Genomic DNA, 22,415 nt, shown 5'->3' with positions numbered 1-22,415 from the left:
GTACCGCCTTAGCAAGCCCGGAAGAAGGCAGAGAGGGAGGCCCGGCCGTGGGCACCGCACGTGCAAAGGCCCGGGGTGGGCAGAAGGCTCCCTGGGCGCAGGTGCGGCGAGGGGGCGGAGAGGGGCACCTCCTCTGGTTCTGCCAGGCCGGAGGCGGGGGGCGGGCCCCGAGGCGGGGCTGCGGGGAGGGGCTCCTCGGCGGCCCCGGATGGGGCGGGGTTTGGACGGCAGACGGCGCTCCGTCGGTTCCCAAGGCAACCGGGTTCAACAGTTGGAGCCCCACGGTGGTCTGGAGGCTTTCTGGTTCCCGCTTGCCGACATGTGCACCGCCGAGGTGGACCGTCACGTCGCCCAGCGATACCTGCTCAAGCGGCGGCTCGGAAAGGGGGTGAGCTCGAGAGGCGCCCGGGCGTCCGCGGGACCTGCAGGACGTGGGTAGGGCCAGTCAGGGGACTGTGGCCGTCCACGCTGCAGGGACTCCTGCGCTGGGGTACCTGCCTCCTCCATGAGCTGCAGGTGTGCCCCGTTTCCGACAACAGGGCGCCCTACTCGCAGGGAACTTGTCCCGTGGCTCTGGGAGGCAGCTGAGAGCTGGGCCCCCCAAGGTCTCAGGTCTGATCCTAGAGCCCCCAGCCCCCGCTGTCCCCACCACCGCCTCAGGCTCCCGGCTGCCTCTCCCGGTGCCCACAGTGTGACACAGGCACCGAGGGCGGGCAGATGCCTGCCCAAGAAGGGCCTGAGCCAGTGAGTAAGGTGGGCATGGAGTGCTGGCCAGAGCCCCCTGAGAGCCCGCGTGTGTTTGTGACTGTGGGCGTGGGAGGGCAGGTGGGACTGTGTGAGAGTACATGTGTCACGTTGGATCACGGGGTGTGTGCAAGTGTGAGACACGGAGCAGAGAGAGTTGCAGGTAGTGCGAGCAGTCATGCAAAAGCCCTGGGGCAAGGACATGCTGAGCTGGTGGGAAGGAGCAGAGCTGATGTAACTGGACGGGAGACTAGGGGGACGGTCTGGGAATGGGGATTTGGGGAACTGCAAGGACTTCAGCTTCTGCTGTGAGTGTCACGGGGAGAGGAGCAGCCTTTGGTACTCACTTTACAAGGTGGCCCCCGCCCACCCACTTTACAAGGCCAGGCTGCCTGCTCGGCTGAGGATGCCCTGTGGGAGTGAGTGGGGGAGAGAATTTAAGAGGTCAGGGCAGTGATAGGGCTGGAGGTGGGAGAGGCTCGGAGCAGGATGGAGGGGCAGAGGGGAGAGGAAGTCTTCAGATTCTGATGAATTCTGAAGTTGGAGCAAACAGGATCTGTGGACAGGCTGGATGGGGTACACGAGAGTGGGATCAGGATGCCTGCAAAGGTGAAAGTCTGTCAGAGAAGGGACTCACCCAGGAGCTCCCTCCCATTCCACAGTCAGGACCTGCTACCCCACATGCCCCTGGGGCCTCCCCAGAGCCCCCTCTCTTGCCTCTAACCCCCATTGCTTCCCATCAGCCTCCTCTGGAGGCCTGCAGCTTTGGGGGTTCCCCTTTCTGGAAGCAGAGTGGGAAGGAGGAGGCTCGTGTCTGCAGGAGGCAGTCTGGCGGGGCTCTGTGCCCTGCAGGCTGACCACCGTCCTCCTCAGGCCTATGGCATTGTGTGGAAGGCAGTGGATCGGAGGACTGGCGAGGTTGTGGCCATCAAGAAAATCTTTGATGCCTTCAAGGATAAGACAGATGCCCAGGTAAGTGAGTGGGGAAGTGAGCGGTGTGGGAAAGGATGAGGCAGGGCTGGGGGGTGGCCCCCGGCTGCCTTGTGTCAGAAAGGTACAACTGGAAACCCAATCACAGCAGGTTTCTGCATTTTTCAGAGCACCGCCCCCTGCAAACCCAGGGTCCAGCAGGTGTGCGGGCACTGAGTGTCTGTCCCTTCGCATCCTCTCCGGACAGGGGCTTCCTTCTTGCTCCACACCCACACTCGTGTTTCTGTCTCCTTCCAGCGGACGTTCCGGGAAATCATGCTTCTCCAGGTGAGTGGCCAGGCCATCTACCTGCTGCTCCAGGTACTGTTTCTCCAAAGAAGGGGAAGCCTGGCCCCTGGCCCCCAGGGCACAGCCCCCTGCTCTTTCCCCAGGAATTTGGGGACCATCCCAACATCGTCCGCCTCCTGGATGTGATCCCGGCAGAGAACAACAGGGACATTTACCTGGTGTTTGAGTCTATGGGTGAGTGAGGCCTCCCTCAGACACCAGTCCCCCTTTGTTCAGGCCCAGGACCGCCCCCGCCCACCCACACCCCAGTGTTTCCTGCAGTGGCCAGTGTGCTCAGCGTGAGCAGAGTCCCTTGGAGCTGGAGAGTGTCAGCCCCCAAGGCCTGGTGGTGAATACCTTGACCCCTGCCTCTGCGAGGTTTTGCAGCTACGTGTCCTTTTTTCCTGCTCATTTGATAAAACAAAGGCATCATGAAATAAAGTAGAAAAACAATTCCACAAACTTTGTTTGCTGTGCTGACAAAGACGGTGGGCAGGGGCTCCCGGGCAGCGCTCGTGCCCAGCACGTGCTGGTGAGGCCCGGGTCTCTGGGGGCTGAGGAGTCCCCGCAGGGGTGCAGAGTGGGCTCTCCTGGCCCACCCTCCCAAGGCCCACCAGCCTGACCCGCAGGCCTCCCCAGACACCGACCTGAATGCCGTCATCTGCAAAGGCACACTGCTGAAGGACATCCACAAGCGCTACATCTTCTACCAGCTGCTGCGGGCCACCAAGTTCATTCACTCAGGGCGGGTCATCCACCGGGACCAGAAGGTACCACCCACACCTGTCTGCTGAGCTCCACTGCCCAGCCGGTGCCCCAGCAGTGCACCAGGTCCTTGAGCCCGAGCCTGGTCAGCCCACAGCCTGCCTTTTCACCCCCAGCCATCCAATGTTCTCCTGAACGCCAGCTGTTTGGTGAAGCTCTGTGACTTTGGCCTGGCTCGCCCCCTCAGCGGCCTCCCTGAGGTGCCCGAGGGCCATGCCCTGACGGAGTATGTGGCCACGAGATGGTACCGGGCTCCAGAGATGTTGCTGTCTTCCAGCTGGTAACACCGAGCGACCTGCCCTCATCCTGCCCCACCTCCCCCTGCAAGGTCAGGGCCCCTGTGCCCCCCTGCTCAGCCAGGGCCCTCGGCCTTCTTGCCCTGTGAGTCCCAGAACCCACTTGTAGTCCCTCCTCCCACCTGCGCCTCGGCCTCTAGGGTCCCCCCTCCAGCTCCACACCCCCCCTGCACCAGGTACACCCCCGGGGTGGACATGTGGAGTCTGGGCTGCATTCTGGGGGAGATGCTGCGGGGGCGGCCCTTGTTCCCTGGCACGTCCACCCTCCACCAGCTGGAGCTCATCCTGGAGGCCATCCTGCCACCATCCAAGGAGGGTGAGCGTGTGGGCAGGCAGCTGCTGGCACACAGCTGTGGGGGGATGGCACCTCATGGACAAGGACTGCATGGGAGGACGGCGGGGAGGGGATGGGGCTGGGAATGGCAGGGAGGTGGGATAAGCAGGGTCCAGAGGCCTTGGCAAGCCTGGAGGGGGCAAGCTGTGCAGGGTGGGGCCAGGGGAGGGCTGCTGGGGGTTTCTGCCAGGGACATGGGGCCCACGAGGGTCAGGCAGTGCCCATCAGGGGTCCACCCGGGGCGGGACAACAGCACAAGCTCTGTGGAGGGGCGACAGGCAGCTCCACACTGTGCTGCCAGGGGCCAGACAGGGTGCTAGAGAAGCGATGCGTGGTGGCTGGAGGGGCAGCCCGCAGTGGTCCTTCCTCCCTGGGGGGTGGCGGTGTGAGGGCAGCGTGGGGAGCCCTGTTCTCTCCCCAGTCTGCTCTGGCGGAGAGGGCAAGGCGCTCCCCATGGAGGTAGGGGGTACATGCACGCACTCGAGAGCATGCAGCTTGTGGAGGAGGCAGGCGTGTAAGGACAGGCGCACGTGTGAGTGCACTAGTGGTGGTGTGCGACCTGGTTTTTGGGGTTTGAGCCCTGCCAGAGAGCCGAGGCCCTGCAGAGGAGGTTGCTCCGCAGGCCAGAAGCAGTGGCCGACCACCTTCCTGACTGCTGAGCACACTGCCTTCTGCCCTTGCTCCCAGACCTCCTGGCGCTCAGCTCTGGTTGCAACATCTCAGTTCTGCAGCACCTGGGGTCCCGGTGAGTGCGGGGGCTTCAAGGGGCCCCAGCGTGCTCCTTGCAGCCTTCAGGGCCAGTGAGTGTCAGCTCCGTGGGGCCTGCCCTCCTGACCACGATCCAGAACCGGGAAACTGTTGGTCAGCCTGAAATGAGGAGACCAGGGTGGGCCCCACTGGCGCTGGGAGAACAGCCTCAGAGATCAGGGGTCTGATGACTTTCCCCGGTGCGCGAGGGTGATGCAGGGGGCAGGAAACCAGGGGATGGGTGGAAGTTGAAACCCTAGCAAGGGGCATAGATGTGGACGGGGGCCAGACCCTGGAGGCCCTGACGAGCTGGCCTCCCGCAGGCCCAGGCAGACACTAGATGCCCTCCTGCCCCCCGACACCCCTCCAGACGCCCTGGACCTCCTCTCGAGACTCCTGGTGTTTGCCCCGCACAAGCGGCTCAGCGCAGCCCAGGCCCTGCAACACCCCTACGTGCAGAGGTAGTGGCTGGGGGTGGCGCTGGGCTGTAAAGCTCCGAGGGGCTCTCCCGAGGCAGCCCGGCCCCACCACCCCCGCACCCGCCTGGCTGTCTCCCCGCAGGTTCCACTGCCCGGCCCGTGAGTGGACACTGGGCGGGGACGTGCGGCTCCCGGTGCAGGAAGGAGCCCAGCTCTCAGCCGCCGAGTATCGCCGCCGCCTCCATCAGGTGCTCCGAGACGCCGCCCGCGTCATTCGGGCCCAGAGGCCTCCGCTGCGCGGCGACCCCGCCCCCACTCCCACCGCCCTCTGAGCGCCCCTCTGCTCTCGCAGATGGTCTTGGAGCGCAGGGGCCACGGCCGCTTCCCGAAGGAGACGGGTCTGGGGGGCGGCTCCCCGACCCCCGAGCCGGAGGCCCAGCTGCCCTCGGACTCGCCCGCGTTGAACCCCGGATGCCGGCCTCGGAATAACCCCGGCCACTGCCCCGTGCACGGTGCGTGGTCTGGCGGCCGATGTGTGGGGTCACCAACCGCCAGCAACGCCGGACTCCTGACCCCGGGGTTTGGTCTCCCGACCCCACAGACGCCCCTGGCGGAGCCGAGGACCCTCCCAAGCAGAACTCAGCCCCCCTGCACCAGCCTCCGCCCCCAGGAGGTTCTGGGAGAGGGGCGAGGCCCGGCGGGGCGACGTCATCCTCGTGGGTAGGTCGTGGTGTGGGCGCGGCAGGACCGCTCCCGCTGCTCCTTTACGAGGGCGCCGGTGACGCTGCCACTCGCTCCTCCCCAGGTGAAGCCCAGCGTGAGGGAGGCCGCGCCCTCCTTGATCTCGCAGGCGGCCGCCCAGGTGGCCGTCCGGGCCCTGATCCGGAGTGACCGGAACCCAGGCCGCGGTGCGAACGCGCCCGGCGCGCCACGGGTGAGCCCGCGCGCCCCGCTCCCCGCCCCGCCGCCCCCTCTTTCCCCTCCTCCCCACGCCGGGCGCTCCCTCCACGGTCCTCGATCCTCTTCTGTGTGCAGGTTCCTCCTAGACCTCCCGGAGCTGCCCGGCCCGGTCGGAGGATGTTCGGGGTCTCGGCCGCGCAGGGGACCCAGGGGGCCGCGCGGGCCGCGCTGGGGGGCTACTCCCAAGCCTACGGGACCGTCTGCCTCTCGGCGCTGGGCTGCCTGCCCCTTCTCCCAGGACCTCGCGCCTGAGCTGCCCTGCGGGTCTTCAAGCGGACCTCCCCGGCTCCCAGCCCCGCGCCTCTCCCCCAGTCCCTAGGTTGCCCCTCCTCTGACAGGTTCCGGGGCCCAAGCCCCCGGTGCTCTCCACCTACCTTTTCCCCAAAGCACCCTCTCCTGGCCACATTTGAGTCCCAGAGCTTCTCTGGGTCTCTCTGGGGCACTTGCCCAGGTTCACACCCCAACCTCCATCACTTCCTCCAATAAAGTTCTGTCTCCCACCTGCCTGGCCATCTGTCGTCCTCAGCCAGGGTCTGCCAGCGAGGCTGCACGGAGCCTTTTCCCTTCTGGAGGACAGAGCCCTTGAGACGCCTCCAGCATGCCGTATGCTGTCATCTGGGCTCCTGTCTGCTCAGTGTCCAGTGCTTTCTCTCTAGCTTAAGGCTGCCTGGGGGTTGCCCTGGGGTCACCGCTGTCTACAGCATCCAGGGCCTGCCTGGTGCCTGAGCACCTCAGGTCCCAGCTGGGGGTGCTGCAGGAGTGAGAGGGTCCCCACGGTGGTCCTGCCAGGGAGGGTCCTGTTCAGTGCATCTGTTGCTGGGCTGCAAGCCACCGTGTGACCACACTTGTGGCCCTGAGCCACAGCAGGAAAGGGGAGAACATGGGACAGTGCCCCTGACTGCAGTCAGCCACGCCCCACCAACACGGTGACAGGCGCTCGGTTTGTCTCCAGATCTTGGCTGGGGAAGGGGAGAGCAGCTGTGAATGTCTTGTGGGGTTCAAGGCTTCCTCCTCTGGTATCACCAGGCAAAGTGCCCAGTGTGAGCCCAGACTAGGGGTGTGGGACTGAGGAGTGGGAGCGTCCCAGCCAGCACTGAGGTACCTTCTGGTTCCACGCACACCTCACATCACACCCACCCTGGGCAGTGGTCAGGACACAGGGAGTCCACTTTCCGGTGCCTGGTTGGAGGTGTTTCTGGCCCAAGGGCTTTTCAGCCAGGAGCAGGCGGTTCCGCCCTACTGTGGAAGACATCAGCTGCTGCAGGGGAGGGCGAGGTATGGATCAACGAGAGCTGGGCAGGGCGTGACCTAGACCTGGCAGCTACAGGAGAGACTCAGAAGGCAGAACAGGGCTTGGGGAAGGCCAGGGAGGGACCATGGTTCTGGCTTGGAGGTGAGCCAGTCACAAGATGGGGCTGCCTGAAGGGGCAGCTTTTTGTATTTTTAGAGCCTGAGGTATAGCAAGCAATGAATACGGAGGACCCATAGGGCTGAGGAATGAATGCCACTGCCCAGAAAGGGGCAGGGCACCCAAGAAGTCCAGCCCTGAGTGCTGAGATGGTGCTGGAAGACTGGAGGGTCTGGGAGACCCAGCCAACTGGACAAATGGCTGCTTGGCACCCTGGACAAGGGCAGCCCCAGGTTGATGGGAACTTCGAGACAAGGCTAGGAAGTATCTGCTGGGCTTGGCAACCAGGGGTGTGCCAATGGGCTGTGCCTACACAGAGGGCCGGTGAAATGAGGCCTGTCACAGGAAGTGGCTGAGAGGTGGAAGGGGTTTGTGGTGGTTAGAAGATGCGGGTAGAGGTGGTGGCAGTATAGATGGGGAGGGGTCTTTAATCCACCCCACAGGGATGGATGGTGGTGTCCAGAGAGAAACCTGAGACATTAATAGGGCTAAAGGCTGCAAAATATAACTGGGTGGTGGTATGTATATGTATTTGCAAACACAGCAGAATATTTCATGTGTTGTGTTTTTTTATTAACACCAAAATGTGCAGAATCACATTGAGGTGAGGTCTTATTGAGCATGACGTGGAGGACGCAGACTGGAGGGTCTGAGGGCCTCGGTCCTCTCCCTGGGCAGAACCTCCACTTCCTGCGAGGGCTCTCCATTAGCGACAGGCCCAGCCCGGTCTGCTCAGAACAGCTGCACAGCAGGCCAGGCCAAACCAAACGTGTCAGCAAGCACATTGAGGACCAGAGACCCTCCGGCTCATCCTGCTCCCTGGCAGCCTTTTCCATTCGAACCAAAGTCTCTGCTATCACCCCAACTGGGCAGTGGCTTTGGTGACGAGACCATGGGCCACCAGGGCACAGGGGTTCAGTCAGGACTGAGGCCATACCCGGCAGTCCCCAAAGAGCAATTAGGATTTCCTATACTTAAAAAAAAAAACTATTTAAAAAGAAATAGCACAAACACTAATTTAACAATACCAGCACCTATGGTGAGGGCAGGGGCGGCTTTTGAAGCATTTGGTGCCGAAATGAATCATTCCAGATCAGTTACTGTCTGGACATGGGAAAAAAAAAGATACAAGAAAGCTACATGGGGAAGCTTGGACAGATTTTTGGGGGGCTGGTGACAAAGGGGAAAGGATGCACAAGAGGGCAGAGTCTGGGTCTGCTGGGCACCTGCAGGAAGGACCACTTAGATGAGGGACTGAGGTGCAGAGGTCCCACGTCAGGGGCACCGAGACCCATCAGAGCAGTGTGCCGGGGGTTCAGGGACCATCACACGCCATCCTCAGCCCTCACAGAACAAGGCTCCACATCCAGCCCCTTTCTGAGGTGTGACTGTGGATGCAGCTGTGAACACGCCATCTGTCAGGAACGATTCGTGAGGCCAGGGCCTCCCATCATCCACTGGACTTGTTGTGCCACAAAGCCTGGGGTTCTCGCCCTTGCAGGGTGCTGACCAGGGCCCTGCAGGAGTGGCAGCTACACCTGGTTCAGTTCTCACCAGGGTGGCCCCACCCCCGCTGAAGGGTTGGGGACCAGGGAAGGGGCCCAGAGGGAGGGAAGGAGGGATGCGCTGGGGAAAGGGCAGGAAGTGAGCCCTAAGACCTCAGACGCAGGTGTGGAAACAGGCCCTGAGAACACGGGAGGCCTGGAGAGGAGGGGACTGCCAGGCAGTGGACAAGGGCAGCACAGTCAGGCCACGAGGAGAGGGGACCCCTGAGACACGGAAGCCCTGAGATGCACGGACCCCAGAGTATGGGGGCCTAAGGCACAGAGAGATGGGGGAGACAGATGCCTAAGAAGGGGGAGGCTAAGTATCAGAGGCAGAGGTGTGCAGGGCCAGAGCTGGGGTGGTAAGTCAGTGGGCAGCTGGGGCTGAAGCTCTAAGGGAGGAGACACCCAGGGGCATGAGGCCAGGAGGGCTGCCGGCTGCGCCTCAAGTGGAGCAGACTCTGGCTGGCTCAGCCAGCTCCCTGGGCTTTGGCTGAGGGCCAAGTGTTCTGCCTGACGGTGATGCAGGCACCTCGGCCTGGGCTGGAAGGCCAGGTGACTCACTTCTTGCTTTTGAATGTACCCAGGATCTTGGGCATGAACTTGCCCACCTTGCTGTCCCTGGCATCCTCCTCGGCAGGGCCCTCCGTGGCCCCGAGAGCCCCCGGCTCCTCCTTTTTGCAGAAGACCTCAAAGCGGCTGTAGACACGCTTCTCTTTGCGCATGCTCTCCATGCGGCGCAGGAGCCGGTCGCGTTCCTCCAAGCTGGCAGGCAGTGTGCGGCTCAGCCGGCCTTGGGTCCCCAGGCTGTCCGAGCGGAAGATGGCTGAGCACTTGTCCTTGTCGGACATGTCAGGGGCCAGGACGCCGGCCGCTGGCGAGTGACCCAGCTCTGGGCTGCTGTGGGCCGGGGTTGGGCCCGGGGCGGGGACTCCACGATGCTTCTGGCCGTGGGCGCTGATCTGCTCCAGAATGGCTTTCGTGTCGTCCCGCAGGTTGCTGCTGTACAAGGCATTGGCTGTGGCTGAAACCACGCGCGCCCGCGGGCCCCGGTCCTCTGCAGCCGCCTCGGTGCTGTCAACTCGGCCTAGGGACGGCCGCTGGGGGCTCTCAGGCTGCCCATTCTCCTGCGGCGTCGGAAAGCTGCCTTCATCCTCTGCCCGCCGCTCACCCTTGGGGCTCAGCAGCTGCCGCAGTCGCACGGAGCCTTTGCGCAGGACCTCCATGGGGCCACCAACCGCCTCCTCTGTGGGCCCGGGCTTCAGAGACTCGCCGGAGAAGGGAAGGGTGAGGCTGCCCCTGCGCTCAGGCACAGGGGGCACAGGGCTGCCCCTGCGCTCTGGAACAGGAGGCACCGGGCTACCCCTGCGCTCAGGGTAGGCAGAAGTGGGGCTCCCCTTCTGCTCAGTAAATCCAGCGGTGGGGCTGCCTCTGCGGGTGGGAAACCCAGGAGTGGGACTCCCCTTGAGCTCCGGGTAGGCTGAGGTGGGGCCTTTTGGCTCAGACTGGTACCCCCCAGGCCCCTCTGGTGGGGGGCTGTCCCGCCCTTGCGGGGAGGTGGAGTGGTCCTGGGTGGACAGGAAGCGGGAGGGCAGCCGGTCCGTGCCACTGCTGCCCCGGCCCAGCGTGTCCAGCAGCTGGGTGGCAGCGAGAGTGGCAGCTCCAGGCTGTCGCTCCGCCTCCTGGTGCAGCTGCTGTGCGAAGGACTCACGCAGGTCCAGTAGGCAGCTCTCCAGGCTGCGGCGCTCGCTCCCACCGCCGCCGCCGGGCGCAGACACCTCCTCCTTCCATGCGTGGGACACGACAGCCTTGCTATGGCTTGCGACTGTGACAGCTGTCCCCACGCCGCCAGGGTCTCGAGAGGGGCCCTTGTACTTCTCCAGGAGCTCGGCCACCTTAGTGGAGGCAGCAGAGCGCACGGCTTCATTGCCGGGCCCCAGCATCTCGCTGATCGTCTGCTCCTTGTGCAGCAGCTGCACCTTCTCCGTGGAGGCCCCAGCGGCTCCGCCTGTGCTCTCGCCCTGCGATGCGCTGAAGATGAGCGAGGAGCGCAGCCGGGAGCTGCGCTGGATCAGCGGGTTCAGGCGCGAACGGAAAGAGTCCTGCTTGGCCAGACCCGCCTCCTCCGGGCCCTCGCGCTCTGGTCCATCACCGCCACCACTGCCAGAGCCCGGCGCTGGGCCTTTGACTGGGAAGGGAGCGGGCACACGGAAGGCCGAGGGAAGCAGGTCCCCAGCTGTCGCCCGGCCCCCAGAAACCAGCACGTCATCGTCATAGGCCTCGGTCTCCATGGGTGTGGGCAGGCCCTCGTCGCCAGCGTCCTCGCTGTGACAGCCGCTCAGGTAGGAGGTGAGGCGCCAGTGCCGCAGTCCGGCCCGCCCCTCGGGTCCGCCCCTGCGCTCCGGCTCCGGCTCGGGAGCCGTTTCTGGGCCTAGCCTCGTCATCGATTGGCAAGGGAAGCGCTGGCCCAGGTTGGGCCGAGGGACCCCGCCGGGTTCCAGACCGCGGGGTCCGGGCGCGAAGGCGGGGTCCGAGCCATGGCGCACCTCCCGTGAGGCACTGGATGGCACGTAGTCCAGCCGCTGGTGTCCGTCCAGGCCGAGCTCCGGAAATCGTGGCCCGGCGCCCAGCGCGAATTCGTCATGGTCTGGGAAGCCAGGGCGGCCAGCCCGCAGCTTCTCGAACAGGCCTTGCGGGCGCGCTGGCGCGAGCTGCGGGTCCCACTGATAGTGCTGCTGGTAGAGCTGGTCACGGTGGAAATGGCTGGTCTGGAAGCGGAGGTCATCGCCGTGGCTGAGGAACGTCTGCCGTGATACCTGCCGTGCGGCCGCGAGGTTCTCCACTGCGCCCGCACCGTCGGCGGCCGCATAGCTGTACCTCTTGAAGGCGTCCATCTCTAGGTGCCGCGCCTGAAAGAAGCCCCGCGGGCCCGAGAGCTCCCCGCCTGGTCCGGCCTCTGCGTCCAGCCGCCGTGAGAGCGGCCGCAGTCCCGTGTGCGGCTCCAGGGCGCCCCCGGGCATCCGCGAAGACTCCTCTCGGCGAAACGCCGACAGGAAGTGGCGGTCGGGATCAAGGAAGGAGGGGAAGCCCAGGCCTTCTTCCCGAGGTGGTGGGAACAGGAGGTGGGCGCGTTTGGGGAAGGAGAAGGGGGTGGGAGCCCCGGGCATCTGGCCGCCCATGAGTGGCCCAGCCCCTGCGTATGGAGCCAGGGCATAGGTGTCCATGCGGGCCAGCGCCCCAGCCGAGGGTACCAGCGGCTCGGACTGTGCGAAGAGAATGCGGAATTCCTCATCGAAGCTGGAGACCAGCTCGCCCTGGAACACGTGCACCAGACTCCGGTGGATCTTCTCGAAGGACCACATAAAGCTGGGAGGCGGATGGGGCCAGTCAGAGAGAGGGGCGAGACCAGCGCGGGGCAAGGGGGGCGGGGGAGGGAGGGGGAAGGGGAGGGGCCGGGTGGGGAAGGGGCGTGGCTGAGCACGTTAGGGTTAGGGCGCTACAGAAGGGCTTCTGGAGAGGAGGCCCTCGAATGGGGAGGCAAGGGGCTAGGCGCACCTGTAGCTCCCACTCATCACCACGGCACAATCCACCAGGAGGAACTTCTCCTTTACGTGGCCCTTGAAGGACTTCCCAGTGCGGCAGTAGTAGGTGGGGCCCGCCACAGTGCGCACGCGCAGGAACTGGGGCGGGAGAGGCGTTAAGGCTCTGCACCCGGGCCTCACCGCGCCCCTCCCGGTCGTCCCCTCCCGCTCTCCGGGCACTCACGTCCACGTGGTGCAGGTTGACCCGGCACTTGTCGGCCATGTCCAGGAAGTGTTGTGCGTTCATCTCGTCTAGGAGGATGTAGACTGGGACGCGGCGTGCAGCAGCCTCCAGCACTTCACTGAGAAGGTCCACATCGGTGAACATGTCCATCACCACGGCCACCACCTGCAGGGGATGAAGCAGGGACAGAGCCCCGAACCCTCTGCTGTCCCCACCATTCTCTAGCCATACCTTCATGCCCTCCCCACTCCCTGGGAGCAGGGGCAGGTTATCGCTGAATGCCCACAACAGCTACTAGCCCATCACAGGGGAGTGGGGCCCTATCACGGAACGGGGGTCAGAAGAGGCCGGTCATTAGAGATGTGGGGTTACTAGTGGCCCATGATAGAGCCCTAGGCAGGCACAGGGCCTGCAGCCTATTAAGGGAGGGCTGTCCTTCAGCTCAGGGTGGGTGTTCAGCTCAGGGCAGAGCTCTGGATGGGGGATGGGGCAAGGCAAAGCCCCAGGCTCCATTCCTGCCACTGGGAAGGAGTTGCCATCTGGGGAGGAGGGGCGAAGGGGCAGAGGGCAGAGACGGGTCTTTACATCTGAGCTGCTGCCATAGGTCTGTGGTTTAACAGGCTCCCTTTGCTATTTGCCAACTGCTTGGTGTTGGGGGCAGGTCAAGGGCAGGGCTAGAGAATTCTCTGAACATTAAGTCCAGGCGAGAAAGGGCCCCAACCATCAGAGCCCCTTTGCTTCTGGGCACCAGCCATGACCCTGGGTAGGCAAACCCGTGCAGTCTGCAGCTTGTGATAACCAAACCACTGATGACCTTAGAAGTCTGCCAGGGAGCCCTCATTACAGCTTGAGGGCTGGAGAGGCTTGGCCAGCCAGTCCTGGCCCCACCCTTGCCCCCTAAACTGGCATGCTTGTATTTCTCCTTCACCCTCATACTCCTACTCATGCTTCAATGTCCAGTGCAGGCTGCCCTTCCCCACTGCCCACTGAGCCTGTGACCGCACACCTGCTGGGCAGAGCGGATCATCCTTCGAGCCTCATCCTTGATGCTGGGACTGTCAGGTGGCGGCGGCTGAACCAGTGTGGTGACTTCAGTGCCCTGGAAGCCAAAGGTCAGGGGCCAGCCCAGGTCGAGTTCAGGCACTGCCTGGTCGGAGTTCACAGGCCAGTAAGTACCAGAGGAGCCATCGAAGTCCAAATTGGGGGGGCTGCCTTCAGGGGGCTCGGGGGCAACATGCTGCGGGGGCCGCAGGTGGCGGCTCACGTGCTCCAGCTCCTTGGGGCACAGGAAGGCAGGCGCCCCCTCAGACACAAGGAAGCGGCTGTATGCCTCTGGCCCGCCCTCAGCCAGCGCGTCCACGGCCAGGCGGTAGTACTCTTTGTAGTGTGGTGGCAGGTACCCGGGTGCCAGTGGGTTGTCCCCCTGGGAGGAGCTCTGGGAGCGACGGGCCATGTCGGGGCCAGGGACCTGGGGGAAGGGCAGGGAGATGCATTACAGGGGGAGGGGCTCTGGATCCACCCCCCCCCCCCCACATACATGTGGACACATCACAGCAGCGGCTGTCAGTGACCCTGGGTTGGCTGTGGAGATCAGCCCGCGCCTGGAGGTCTTCCAGGGCACTCCCAGACCCTGGCACGCCCTCTAGTTGGTGGGGCATCAGAACACGTGCTCGTTGTCTCTTGTGACTCTGGCGGTGGGGCTGGCCCTCCTCTCACCAGGGGCCAGGAGGCACCCTGGGCCCCAGCTTCCAGGCAGGGGTTCCGGCTCCATTTGGGCCTGACTCAGGGCTACTTTATGGCCCCTGTGGCTCAAGGCACTTCTGCTTTGTGGACTCCTTCCTCCATTAAAAAAAATGATGACAGTTGTTATAAAGAAAACATAATTCAGACTGTATTAATATATTTACCTTTTTCTTCTGATTTTATGACATGAATGCATTTTTGTGGCCGCTGGCACTGTGCATACTGGACAAGTTGGGGCACTGCCTGTGTCTCTGCCCCTAGAGCCGGGGGACCCTGGACTGCTCTCTGTGGCCTGTTCCCTCCACTGTACAATGCAGCTGTCTCGGCCAGAAAGAATGCAATTTTGTGATGTGCCGCAACATAGATGGACTTGAAGGGCTTATACTAGGTGAAATAAGTCAGAGAAAAACAAATACCGTATGATATCATATATATGTGGAATCTAAGAAAAAACACAACTAGTGAATATAACAAGAAAGAAACAGACTCACACATATAGGGAACAAACCAGTGGTGACTAGTGTATGTGGGGGAGTGGGAAGTACAAAGTACTGAGTGTAAGACAGGCTCAAGGATGTACTGGACAACGTGGCAATACAGCCAGTATTTTGTAGTAACTGTAAATGGAGTATTCACTTTAAAAATTTAATTAAAAGCTTTTTTGAATGCAGCTGCCAGGGTTGACCTGATAGCACACTTGGCCCAAGGCGACCTCAGTGCACGGAGCCTGGCCACTCCCCTACCTGTGCTACAGGGCCTCACACGCAGCCCCACAACCCACTTGCCAGCCTTGGAGCCCTCTGCCCCGTCCACCATACCGTCCTAGACACCTCCCTAGGCCGCACCCCTGGCACACTCCTCCCCCTCCCCAGGCCTGAACTTCACATCGTGGCAGCTTAGAGGCCTGTCCCTGCCAAGCCTGGCCCGTGGGGCAACAATAACCTTCCAAGCGCCTGGTCACCACCCACTTGTCCTCAGCTCCAGGTGAGCCTCTCCACATTCACTGCCCCCCTAACTTCTCACCATCAGCCACGCCCCGCTGGCTCCACTCCAGCCCCCCTGCCTCCAAGGGGCCTGCATGGGAGCCTGGCCTGGGGGAACATGGGTCCTGGAAGGCCAGGTGGGGGTCTTTATTTGGCTCCTAGGACCCATCTCCCTAGGACCCCTGAAATACCTGGATGCTCATCTCCCTAATCTGGAAGGAGGGTTGTAGGAAGCTGATCCTGTCTGGCTTGTGGCTTCCTGAATGTGGGCTGACAGGCAGAGTGCCCCCAGCCCCTGTAGGTGCAGCTGGACAGCGCTGACTGGACGGGGTCAGTGGCCCACTGGAGACAGTTGGGGGGGGTTGGGATGACTTGGGGAATCTTTATCTGCCCTCCTGGGAGAAGTGACGTGGAGGTGGGGGTGGGGGACGCCCCCATGTATATTCAGTCACACCCGGTGGAAAGGCTACTTGGTTTGATTGAGGAAAACCTGCTGTGCCTAAGAGGGGGCACTGCCCGCTGGCGTATCTGGGTACAAATGGGGTGGCCATGTGTCCTCACTGTACCAGGACCAGATACAGGCTGACCACACAAGGGTACGTGGTGTGGGCTTGTTTACACCGGGGTCCTGACCCTGTGTGTGACCACAGGGTGTGTGTTATCTTGACTGGGGAGGGGGCGCTATCCAGCTGACAACCCTTGAGGGTGCCGCTTCCCACGTCGGGGGACATACTGGAAGGGACCTCCTTTCCTCCTACTTCACTGGGGAAGGGAATCAACTCCAAGTGTCCAGTCTGCATGCAGAGGAGGTGGGGGATCCGAGAGTGGGGAACGGCCTGTCCTGAGGGAGTGTGCAGGGGGCCCTGCCCAGCCGCAGGAAGCCACACTCGGGCCCCTGACCACCTTAGGCCTCTGCCTGTCTCCTTTCACAGGTCCGCATGCCCCTGACCTGTGGGCCCGGCAGTGGCCACTCCCAGCTATGGGAACCCCAACAGCTGCCTCTCCACCTTTGCCTACCAACGCTGGCCTGAAGGGAGGGAAGGGCGCTTATCCCACCCAGGCTGATGACTCAGCAGGAATCCCGCTCTTTGGCTGCTGACCTCTGACCTCAGACAGAGCCGACAAAGTCTCCAGGCAGGGCCCTCAGGGCTCTAGTGGGCTCCTGAACCAGTGACCTCCAGCGGAAGTCTTCCCCGCGGTCAGGCCTGGGGTTTTATCCGGAGGGACGGATCTGGGGCACAAGGTGGGCGGGCCCTGCGCCAAGCAGGCAGAGGCTTCAGGCCGCAGGAGGAGAACGGGGCTGGGATTCCCGCAGAGGCGGCTCCTGGTCTGGAAGTGGGTGAGCTGCAGCTTTCCAGTGCACACTGCAGGGCCAAAGTGGGTGACCGAACCCCAGAAAGTTAAGCTGCCTGGGCCAAGAGTCCCGTCCACCCACCCAGTCCAGGGACTTGGGCGCCAGGGAACCCTGCGCCCCACGGAGGGAACCATACAGAGCTCTGGCCACGCGGGCCACCCCTAGTCCACGGCCGCCTAGAAGGGGCATCCCCAGGAAGGGTCTAGGCCAGGCCCGGCACGCTCTCCAGACTCCAGCTAGGCCACGAGGGTAAGAGCAAGGCGGGGCGGCCTGGGCTGGCTCGATCTGGGCCCGGGGCCCCTTCCCACTCACTTCTCTCGGGCCGGCGTCGAGCGAGGGCGCCCGCGATCGCACCAGCACACGCGGCCGTGGCGTCCCCTCGGCCCCAACTCCAGCAGACCCGGCCCGACCCCGTCGCGCGCGGTCGCGCTCCTACTGCCTCGCTCTGGGTCGCGCCGACGCAGCCCAGGTGCAGGCGGGCTGGTCGCCCAGGTGAGGCCGCGCCGGGGGGGCGCCGACGGTGCCGACCCCGCCCCACCCCGCCGCGGCCTCCCCTTCCGCGCGCCCCGCCGGGCCGGAGCCCGGGGAGGGGGCCCTACCTGGCCAGGTGCGCGGGGTCTCAGGACAAGGGCAGCAGGAGCCGACCGCCGCCCAGCGGCTTCGCGGTCCGGTCGGTCCGGCAGCCACTCCCTGCCGCGGCCCGCCCGCCGCGCGGCCTGATTCACGCGCCCGCCCCCGCCCCGCCCGCCGCCCCTGCCGCCTGCCTGCCCGGGCAGCACCTGGGGGCGGGGCGGCCCCACCCGCGGCGCGCCCGAATTCCTCCGCCGCCCGCCCGCCGCCGCCGCTCCCGGGACCCTCGCCGAGCCCCCCCCGGCGGCGCCGCCCGGGACCCCAGCCCGGGACCCCGGGAGACCGCTGAGGCCCCGACTTCCGGGGCCCCGCGTCCCCAGGGACCCATCTGTTCGCCGAAGGCTCGAGGGCCCTAAGCCTGACCCTCGACCCTCGCCCCGGAAGTCGCGGTGACTCGGAAGTTCCGGCTAGTCGCTAGGAAACGGGCCAGCCCGACGCGGGGGGCGGTGCTTCTGGCCTTGCCTACGAGTTGGGGGAGGCAGGTGAAGCAGGTGAGACCTTGAGGGCGGCGCCGAGCCCTGGGCGGGGCAGGACCTGGGGGCCTGTGAGCACAGAGTGCCCCCCACCACACCGGGACAGCCCCACCCCCGCACACTCTGATGCCCACAGGTATCCGGGACCCTACACGCGTATAGGAGACCCACTGCACACCGGGGACTCTTCCCCACGCCAGTCCCTTCCCCGCACTGGCACACCCACACACATGTAGCACACACCTGTGGACAGGGACTGTACAGGCACATAGGGACCTGCACACACAAGGGACTCCACACACACACACACTGACCCCCACTTACATGGGACCCCCGCTCCCGATGCACATAGAAACCCAGGTCCATACAGGACCCTACAAGCTCATGGAGGCCTGCACCTGCTGCACTTAGGCGCATGCCTGTGTCCACACATACAGACTCTGCACGCAAGCAGGGCCATCCCCCACAGAACCCTACAACATACAGGCACCTATATGAGCACCCAGAGTCCCTCAGAAACTGGGGGCCCTGCAAGTCCCTGAGCCCCGCACACTCCCGCCACACTTGTGTGCAGGCACTCATACACACACTCCCTTCCTTAGCTGCCCCAGCCCCCCAGCCTCCCCCACAAACACTTCAGATTCCTCCTCAGAACCCCAGTTCCCCATCAGACCCTCTCTGAGGGGCTCTTACACGACGCAGGCCCTGCCCAGCCCTCGACCATTTGCCCAAGCCCATGGCAGCACCTGCCGCTGCCCTCCCACCTCAAGCTCTCTCCCTCCCCCGCCATAGTGCCCATCCATCTCTTTCAGCCCGTCTCCGGTCACTTTCTCCCAACTTTCAGGGTCATTCCCAGTTGCATTTGCTCCTTCCCCAAACGCTCAGTGACATCCACGGTGGGAACACAGGTGTGCGCTCAGGCAGCACCCAGGCAGCAGTGCTGCAGGGGAGGGGGCAGCGACACAGCCTGGGGCAGGGGAGGCCCCCCTCGGGAAATGAATCTGGTGGTCAGCCGAGTAGGCCAGGGAGAGAGGTGTTGTTCCTGGGCCCCGACAACACCTCCTGCCAAGGCCAAGACGAGAGAGGGGTGGGGTGTGGGGGGAGGGCTGGGGGCAGTGTGGGCACAGAGGCTTCTGCAAGGCCAGGTTGTCCCAGGCTGCTGTTTAGGACAAAGTTGACTCAGCCCAGTGGTCTGAAGCTGGGAGATGGGTACCAGACATCAATCCTGGGGTAAGGATGGGTGAGCCAGGCTGAGGGGGCAGGGACATGAGGGCAAGGGGGATAAGCTGTGGCCAGATTTTCTTGCCAAGCATTCCCACCCAAGCTACTGGGCACACATAAGCCAAGAACCAGGGGCAGGTGGGGGGACAAGGAAGCCGGCAGGAAGCTACATTGGGGGGTGATCCTGTGTTCCCCAGTTCGGCACCTGCTGTCTGTTCCTGCAGGTCCGTGTGATGCTGTCCCCACTGTCTCTGCCACTCTGAGCACACCCTCCTGACCTTCCCCTCACCCAGGAGAATGAGCAGTAAGAAGGGGGCACTCAGAGCTGCGCCAGGGAAGTCCTTCCCTAGAGCCAAGCCACGGGCCCCTGCCGGTGAGTGTGACCCCTCTGACCTCCAGCCTGGCTCAGACTCTGACTTGTGACACCTGCTGTGCAGCCGCCCAGGAGCCTTCCCTGAGACAGGGGAGTCAGAGCTCAGATGTCCCTTCAAGATTCTGACCCTGGGACTGTACCCCTGGGGTTGGGGTCCCGAGGACAGTGTTCACAGCATAACTTTAGGACACGTGGAGACAGGCAGCAGGCCTGTGGGGACTGAGTATAGGTTCTGAAACAGCAGGGCTTCAACCCACGGTGGGGACTCTCAGACGGTGTGTGGTCCCCTCTGGCCCTCTTCACCACCGAGGCCCTGCTGTGCTTTTCCTTGGCTGCTGCTCCCTCAGGCCATGCTCTCTTTAGCCACTTCCAGGCTGAAAGGTGACAGCTTGCCCTTGGCTCAGTCCCGCCATGGGCTAGGAAGTGCATCTCCTCCCATGTCTACCCTGACCCACGGTCGCTCTTCTCTGAATCCCATTTCTTCTGTCACAGCACTCATCTGAGTTCTTTGCTAGGCTGCCAACACCTTCTAGGCTGCGGCTAGGGGTCCTCCCCACGCACAGGCCTGTACTGGGGTTTGTGCTTGGTAGGGGAGCCCCACACCCTGTTCCCCAGCTGCAGCCCCCCTGCTTGAGCGGGCCTGGACCCCAGAGGCCTCCCAGATCCCCAGACCTGGCAGGATGGTAGTGCCCACCCTTCCACGCCAAGCTGGGTTAGACCCTAGCTCCCCAAAATAGCCCCAGCTGCGTCTGAGGCGGCAGTGCTCCTGGAATGAGGATGATGGCTCAGGTGGCTTCCGCCATCTCATCTCAAGCCCTGGGAACAGGCTCTGCAATAAACAGCAGGCCGGGCAGGTGGCCAGGAAGCTGTGTCAGGCGGGGGAGGGGATGCTGGTCCTGCCTGCTGACTGTCCAGCTGGGCTCGGGACCCGGCCCTCACCCCACATGTCCCAAACGCTGTGCTGGACAGTTCCTGCCCCGGCCCACCGGGCCAGGATGCCTGTGTGCTCTGCAGAGACACGTCTGCCTCAGTTTCCCTGAACAGTCCCCGCCTGGGCTCCCTCTGCCTTCTAGCATCGGGCCAGCCTGGGAGGGCTTCCTATTGAGTGGTCCTTGCAGTGCCCCGTGCAGTGGGCACCAGCCTCACTTTGGGCCACAGATGTGCCATGGGTGTTGCCACGGTCGCCACACCCCCGGGATGGTCAGCCTCCTCCACCCCAGTTCCCTCCAGGCCTTACCGGGTCTTGGGTCTGCAGCGCCTCAAGGCCCTCGCTGCGGAGCTGCTCCAAGGCCAGGGCTAGCTCCAGCCCCTCCACGCGCACCCAGGCCTGCTGCTCCTGGAGCTGCTGCAGCCACAGCTGCTCCTCCTGCCACAGCCGCATGTGCAGCTGGGCCTGCCGACGCCGGTCCTCCAGCAGCAGCTGCTCCTGGGCCAAGCACAGCTCGACCTCGTGGAGCCTCAGCAGCTCCGGGCCCAGGCCTGGCACCAGGCCGCCCACCCCGTAGCCCTCCATGTCCGCAGCGGGCACCAGCACCAGCTCGGACCCCACGGCAGCGGCCTGCTCCGGCCTCTCGGCTCCCTGTGGCCGCTCTGGTCTGGCCACCTTGGGGTGCCCCTGGGGAGCCAGCTTGCTGCTGGTCACGTGCCCCGCAGGGGCCACCCCCGCCTTGTCCCCCAGGCACCCTGGGGCGGGGGGCGGGGGCCTGGCCTCAGGGCCCTGCTGCCCCGTGGCCTTCTTTGCCCTGCCCGCCCTCCTGGGCCGGGGTTTGCGAGCTCTACTTCGTTTGCCAGACATGCCCCCAATCTGGCGCCTGTTTTACCAGGTGTCTGCTCCTCGGGGGCCCCGACTCATCTGCTGGCCGGCCTCGGTCAGGCGGGCCCAGGGGGCTCCCCTGAGAGGCCACGGTGGGCCCTCCGCTCCTGCGGCCCCTCGTGTCTGCCCTTCACCTGGGCTGGCACCCCGGCTGAGGCGCTGACCCGGGCTCTGTCTGTGGGCCTCACAGACCCACTCCGCGGGCTGGGCCACGCCAGGGAGTTTATAGGGACTTGGCGGCGCGGTTGCTCACCCGGCGCGAGGCTGACTAACGCGCTGACACGGCGCAGGGCTGCTGGGGCACAGGCCTCTTCGGCCAGACTGGGAGGGAGACTGAGAGAAACCGGAGGAGGCGACTCGGCAGCCAGACTGCGGGCTGTGTGTCGGGACGCGTCTGGTCCTGCCTTGGGCGGGCACCAGTGCCCCCCCACCCCGTCCCACCCCGTCCTCCCCTGCTCCCGGGAAACTCCAGCTGCAGCCCATAGGGCTCAGAGCGCCAACCATCCAGGCAGGGTGCTTACTGGTTACAGACTGCTCTAACCCGACTGCCACAGGAGCCCCTGGCCCCAGCCCCCAGCCAGTATGGGGGGAGAAGCCCACCTGGCGGGCGCAGGGAGCTGCGGGGGACGGGGCGTCCTGTGCAGTTGATGGACCCACTGCTCCCTCTGAGGGAAACTTCCACTGGGGGCCGGGGGCGGGGTGGGGGTGGGGGGGTGGCGCGGGCAGGGACTGGTGGAAGAGACTGGACGTTGGAAGGCCCAGATGGCATTTAGTGGACTGACGTGGGGCAGTAAGGAAGAGGCCGGCCTGCCCTGAGCTGGGGCAGGGCTCGTGAGGACGTGCTGATTGGGGGTCCGGCGGTTCTGCCCACAGGGGCCAGCCTCTGGATCCCTGGGGACGGCTGTGGGGGAGGCACGCAGGGCCAGCCTGCCTAGCGGCGTCTCCCGCCCCCCCGCTTCCTGGTGGGAGGGGGCCCCACGCACGGCTCCTCCCCGTCATTTCCCCAGCCCGGGGCCCGCTGACTCACACCCACGCCCAGGGCCCCATCCCAGCCGGCTCCGTCACACTGGCTGAACTGGTTTGCCTGGCCCAGCCCCGCCGGCTGTACCCTTCTCGCTCAGCCCTTGCCCCAGAGGCCTCGCGAGTAGGTAGACGGAGGCACAGAGCGGGAGTAGCGTCGGGGCACGGGAAGTGGCACCGGGCGGGTGCAGTGTTAGGGGTGGGGTAGGGCGGGCGTCGAGTCCTGCGGTGGCTTCGCCACACCTGGGCTCCGGGCCTGGAGCTCAGCCCACGTACGGGCGGGCCTGGTCGCCGACGCCCCCTTGCGGCCGCGGCCCGGCCCTGGTCGCCTCGCGATGACGCTGCGGGCGGCAGCTTCTCCGGGGCCGAGCTCACACCCAGCCCCACCCCACTGACCGCCCCCTCCGCAGGGAAACCCGGAGAGAGCCGCCAGCCTCAGAAGGAGACCCGCCCGCAGGCCACGGGGCGCGCAACCCCCGAGCGCCCGGAGGCCCCTGCAGGTGAGAACCCACGCTCCCCAGTGCGCTCTCTGGCCGGGGGCTGGACACTGCACCGTCCCCGTGTGT

The 22,415-nt window shown here is 64.6% G+C and overlaps 3 protein-coding genes across 3 annotated transcripts in view; 2 read left to right on the top strand and 1 right to left on the bottom strand.

The window, feature by feature from the left end:
* Positions 1–319: 319 nt before the first annotated feature.
* MAPK15 (mitogen-activated protein kinase 15) lies at positions 320–5,774 on the top strand. The gene is made up of 15 exons (XM_052651998.1): positions 320–388; positions 1,618–1,716; positions 1,843–1,875; positions 1,972–2,001; positions 2,106–2,196; positions 2,641–2,771; positions 2,883–3,046; positions 3,239–3,378; positions 4,084–4,141; positions 4,467–4,604; positions 4,705–4,810; positions 4,915–5,074; positions 5,164–5,282; positions 5,368–5,496; positions 5,598–5,774. Exons 1-15 carry the CDS (start codon positions 320–322, stop codon positions 5,772–5,774), a joined length of 1,644 nt encoding a protein of 547 aa, XP_052507958.1.
* A 2,192-nt stretch (positions 5,775–7,966) lies between these two features.
* FAM83H (family with sequence similarity 83 member H) lies at positions 7,967–20,811 on the bottom strand. The gene is made up of 5 exons (XM_052651702.1): positions 20,254–20,811; positions 13,246–13,707; positions 12,240–12,404; positions 12,030–12,154; positions 7,967–11,840 (listed from the first exon to the last, which is right to left on the bottom strand). Exons 1-5 carry the CDS (start codon positions 20,809–20,811, stop codon positions 9,035–9,037), a joined length of 4,116 nt encoding a protein of 1,371 aa, XP_052507662.1. The 3' UTR covers positions 7,967–9,034.
* The window catches only part of IQANK1 (IQ motif and ankyrin repeat containing 1), a 22,660-nt gene continuing 19,185 nt past the window's right edge, over positions 18,941–22,415 (top strand). The window contains exons 1-2 of the mRNA XM_052651703.1: positions 18,941–19,016; positions 22,260–22,349. Coding sequence (XP_052507663.1) covers positions 18,941–19,016; positions 22,260–22,349 — 166 coding nt within the window. The remainder of the gene's footprint in view (positions 19,017–22,259; positions 22,350–22,415) is intronic.

The sequence above is a fragment of the Budorcas taxicolor genome, chromosome 14 (assembly GCF_023091745.1).
Source record: "Budorcas taxicolor isolate Tak-1 chromosome 14, Takin1.1, whole genome shotgun sequence".
NCBI lineage: Eukaryota > Metazoa > Chordata > Mammalia > Artiodactyla > Bovidae > Budorcas > Budorcas taxicolor.
The sequence above is the reverse complement of the archived record's forward strand: the minus strand, read 5'-3'. Positions and strand labels throughout refer to the sequence as shown.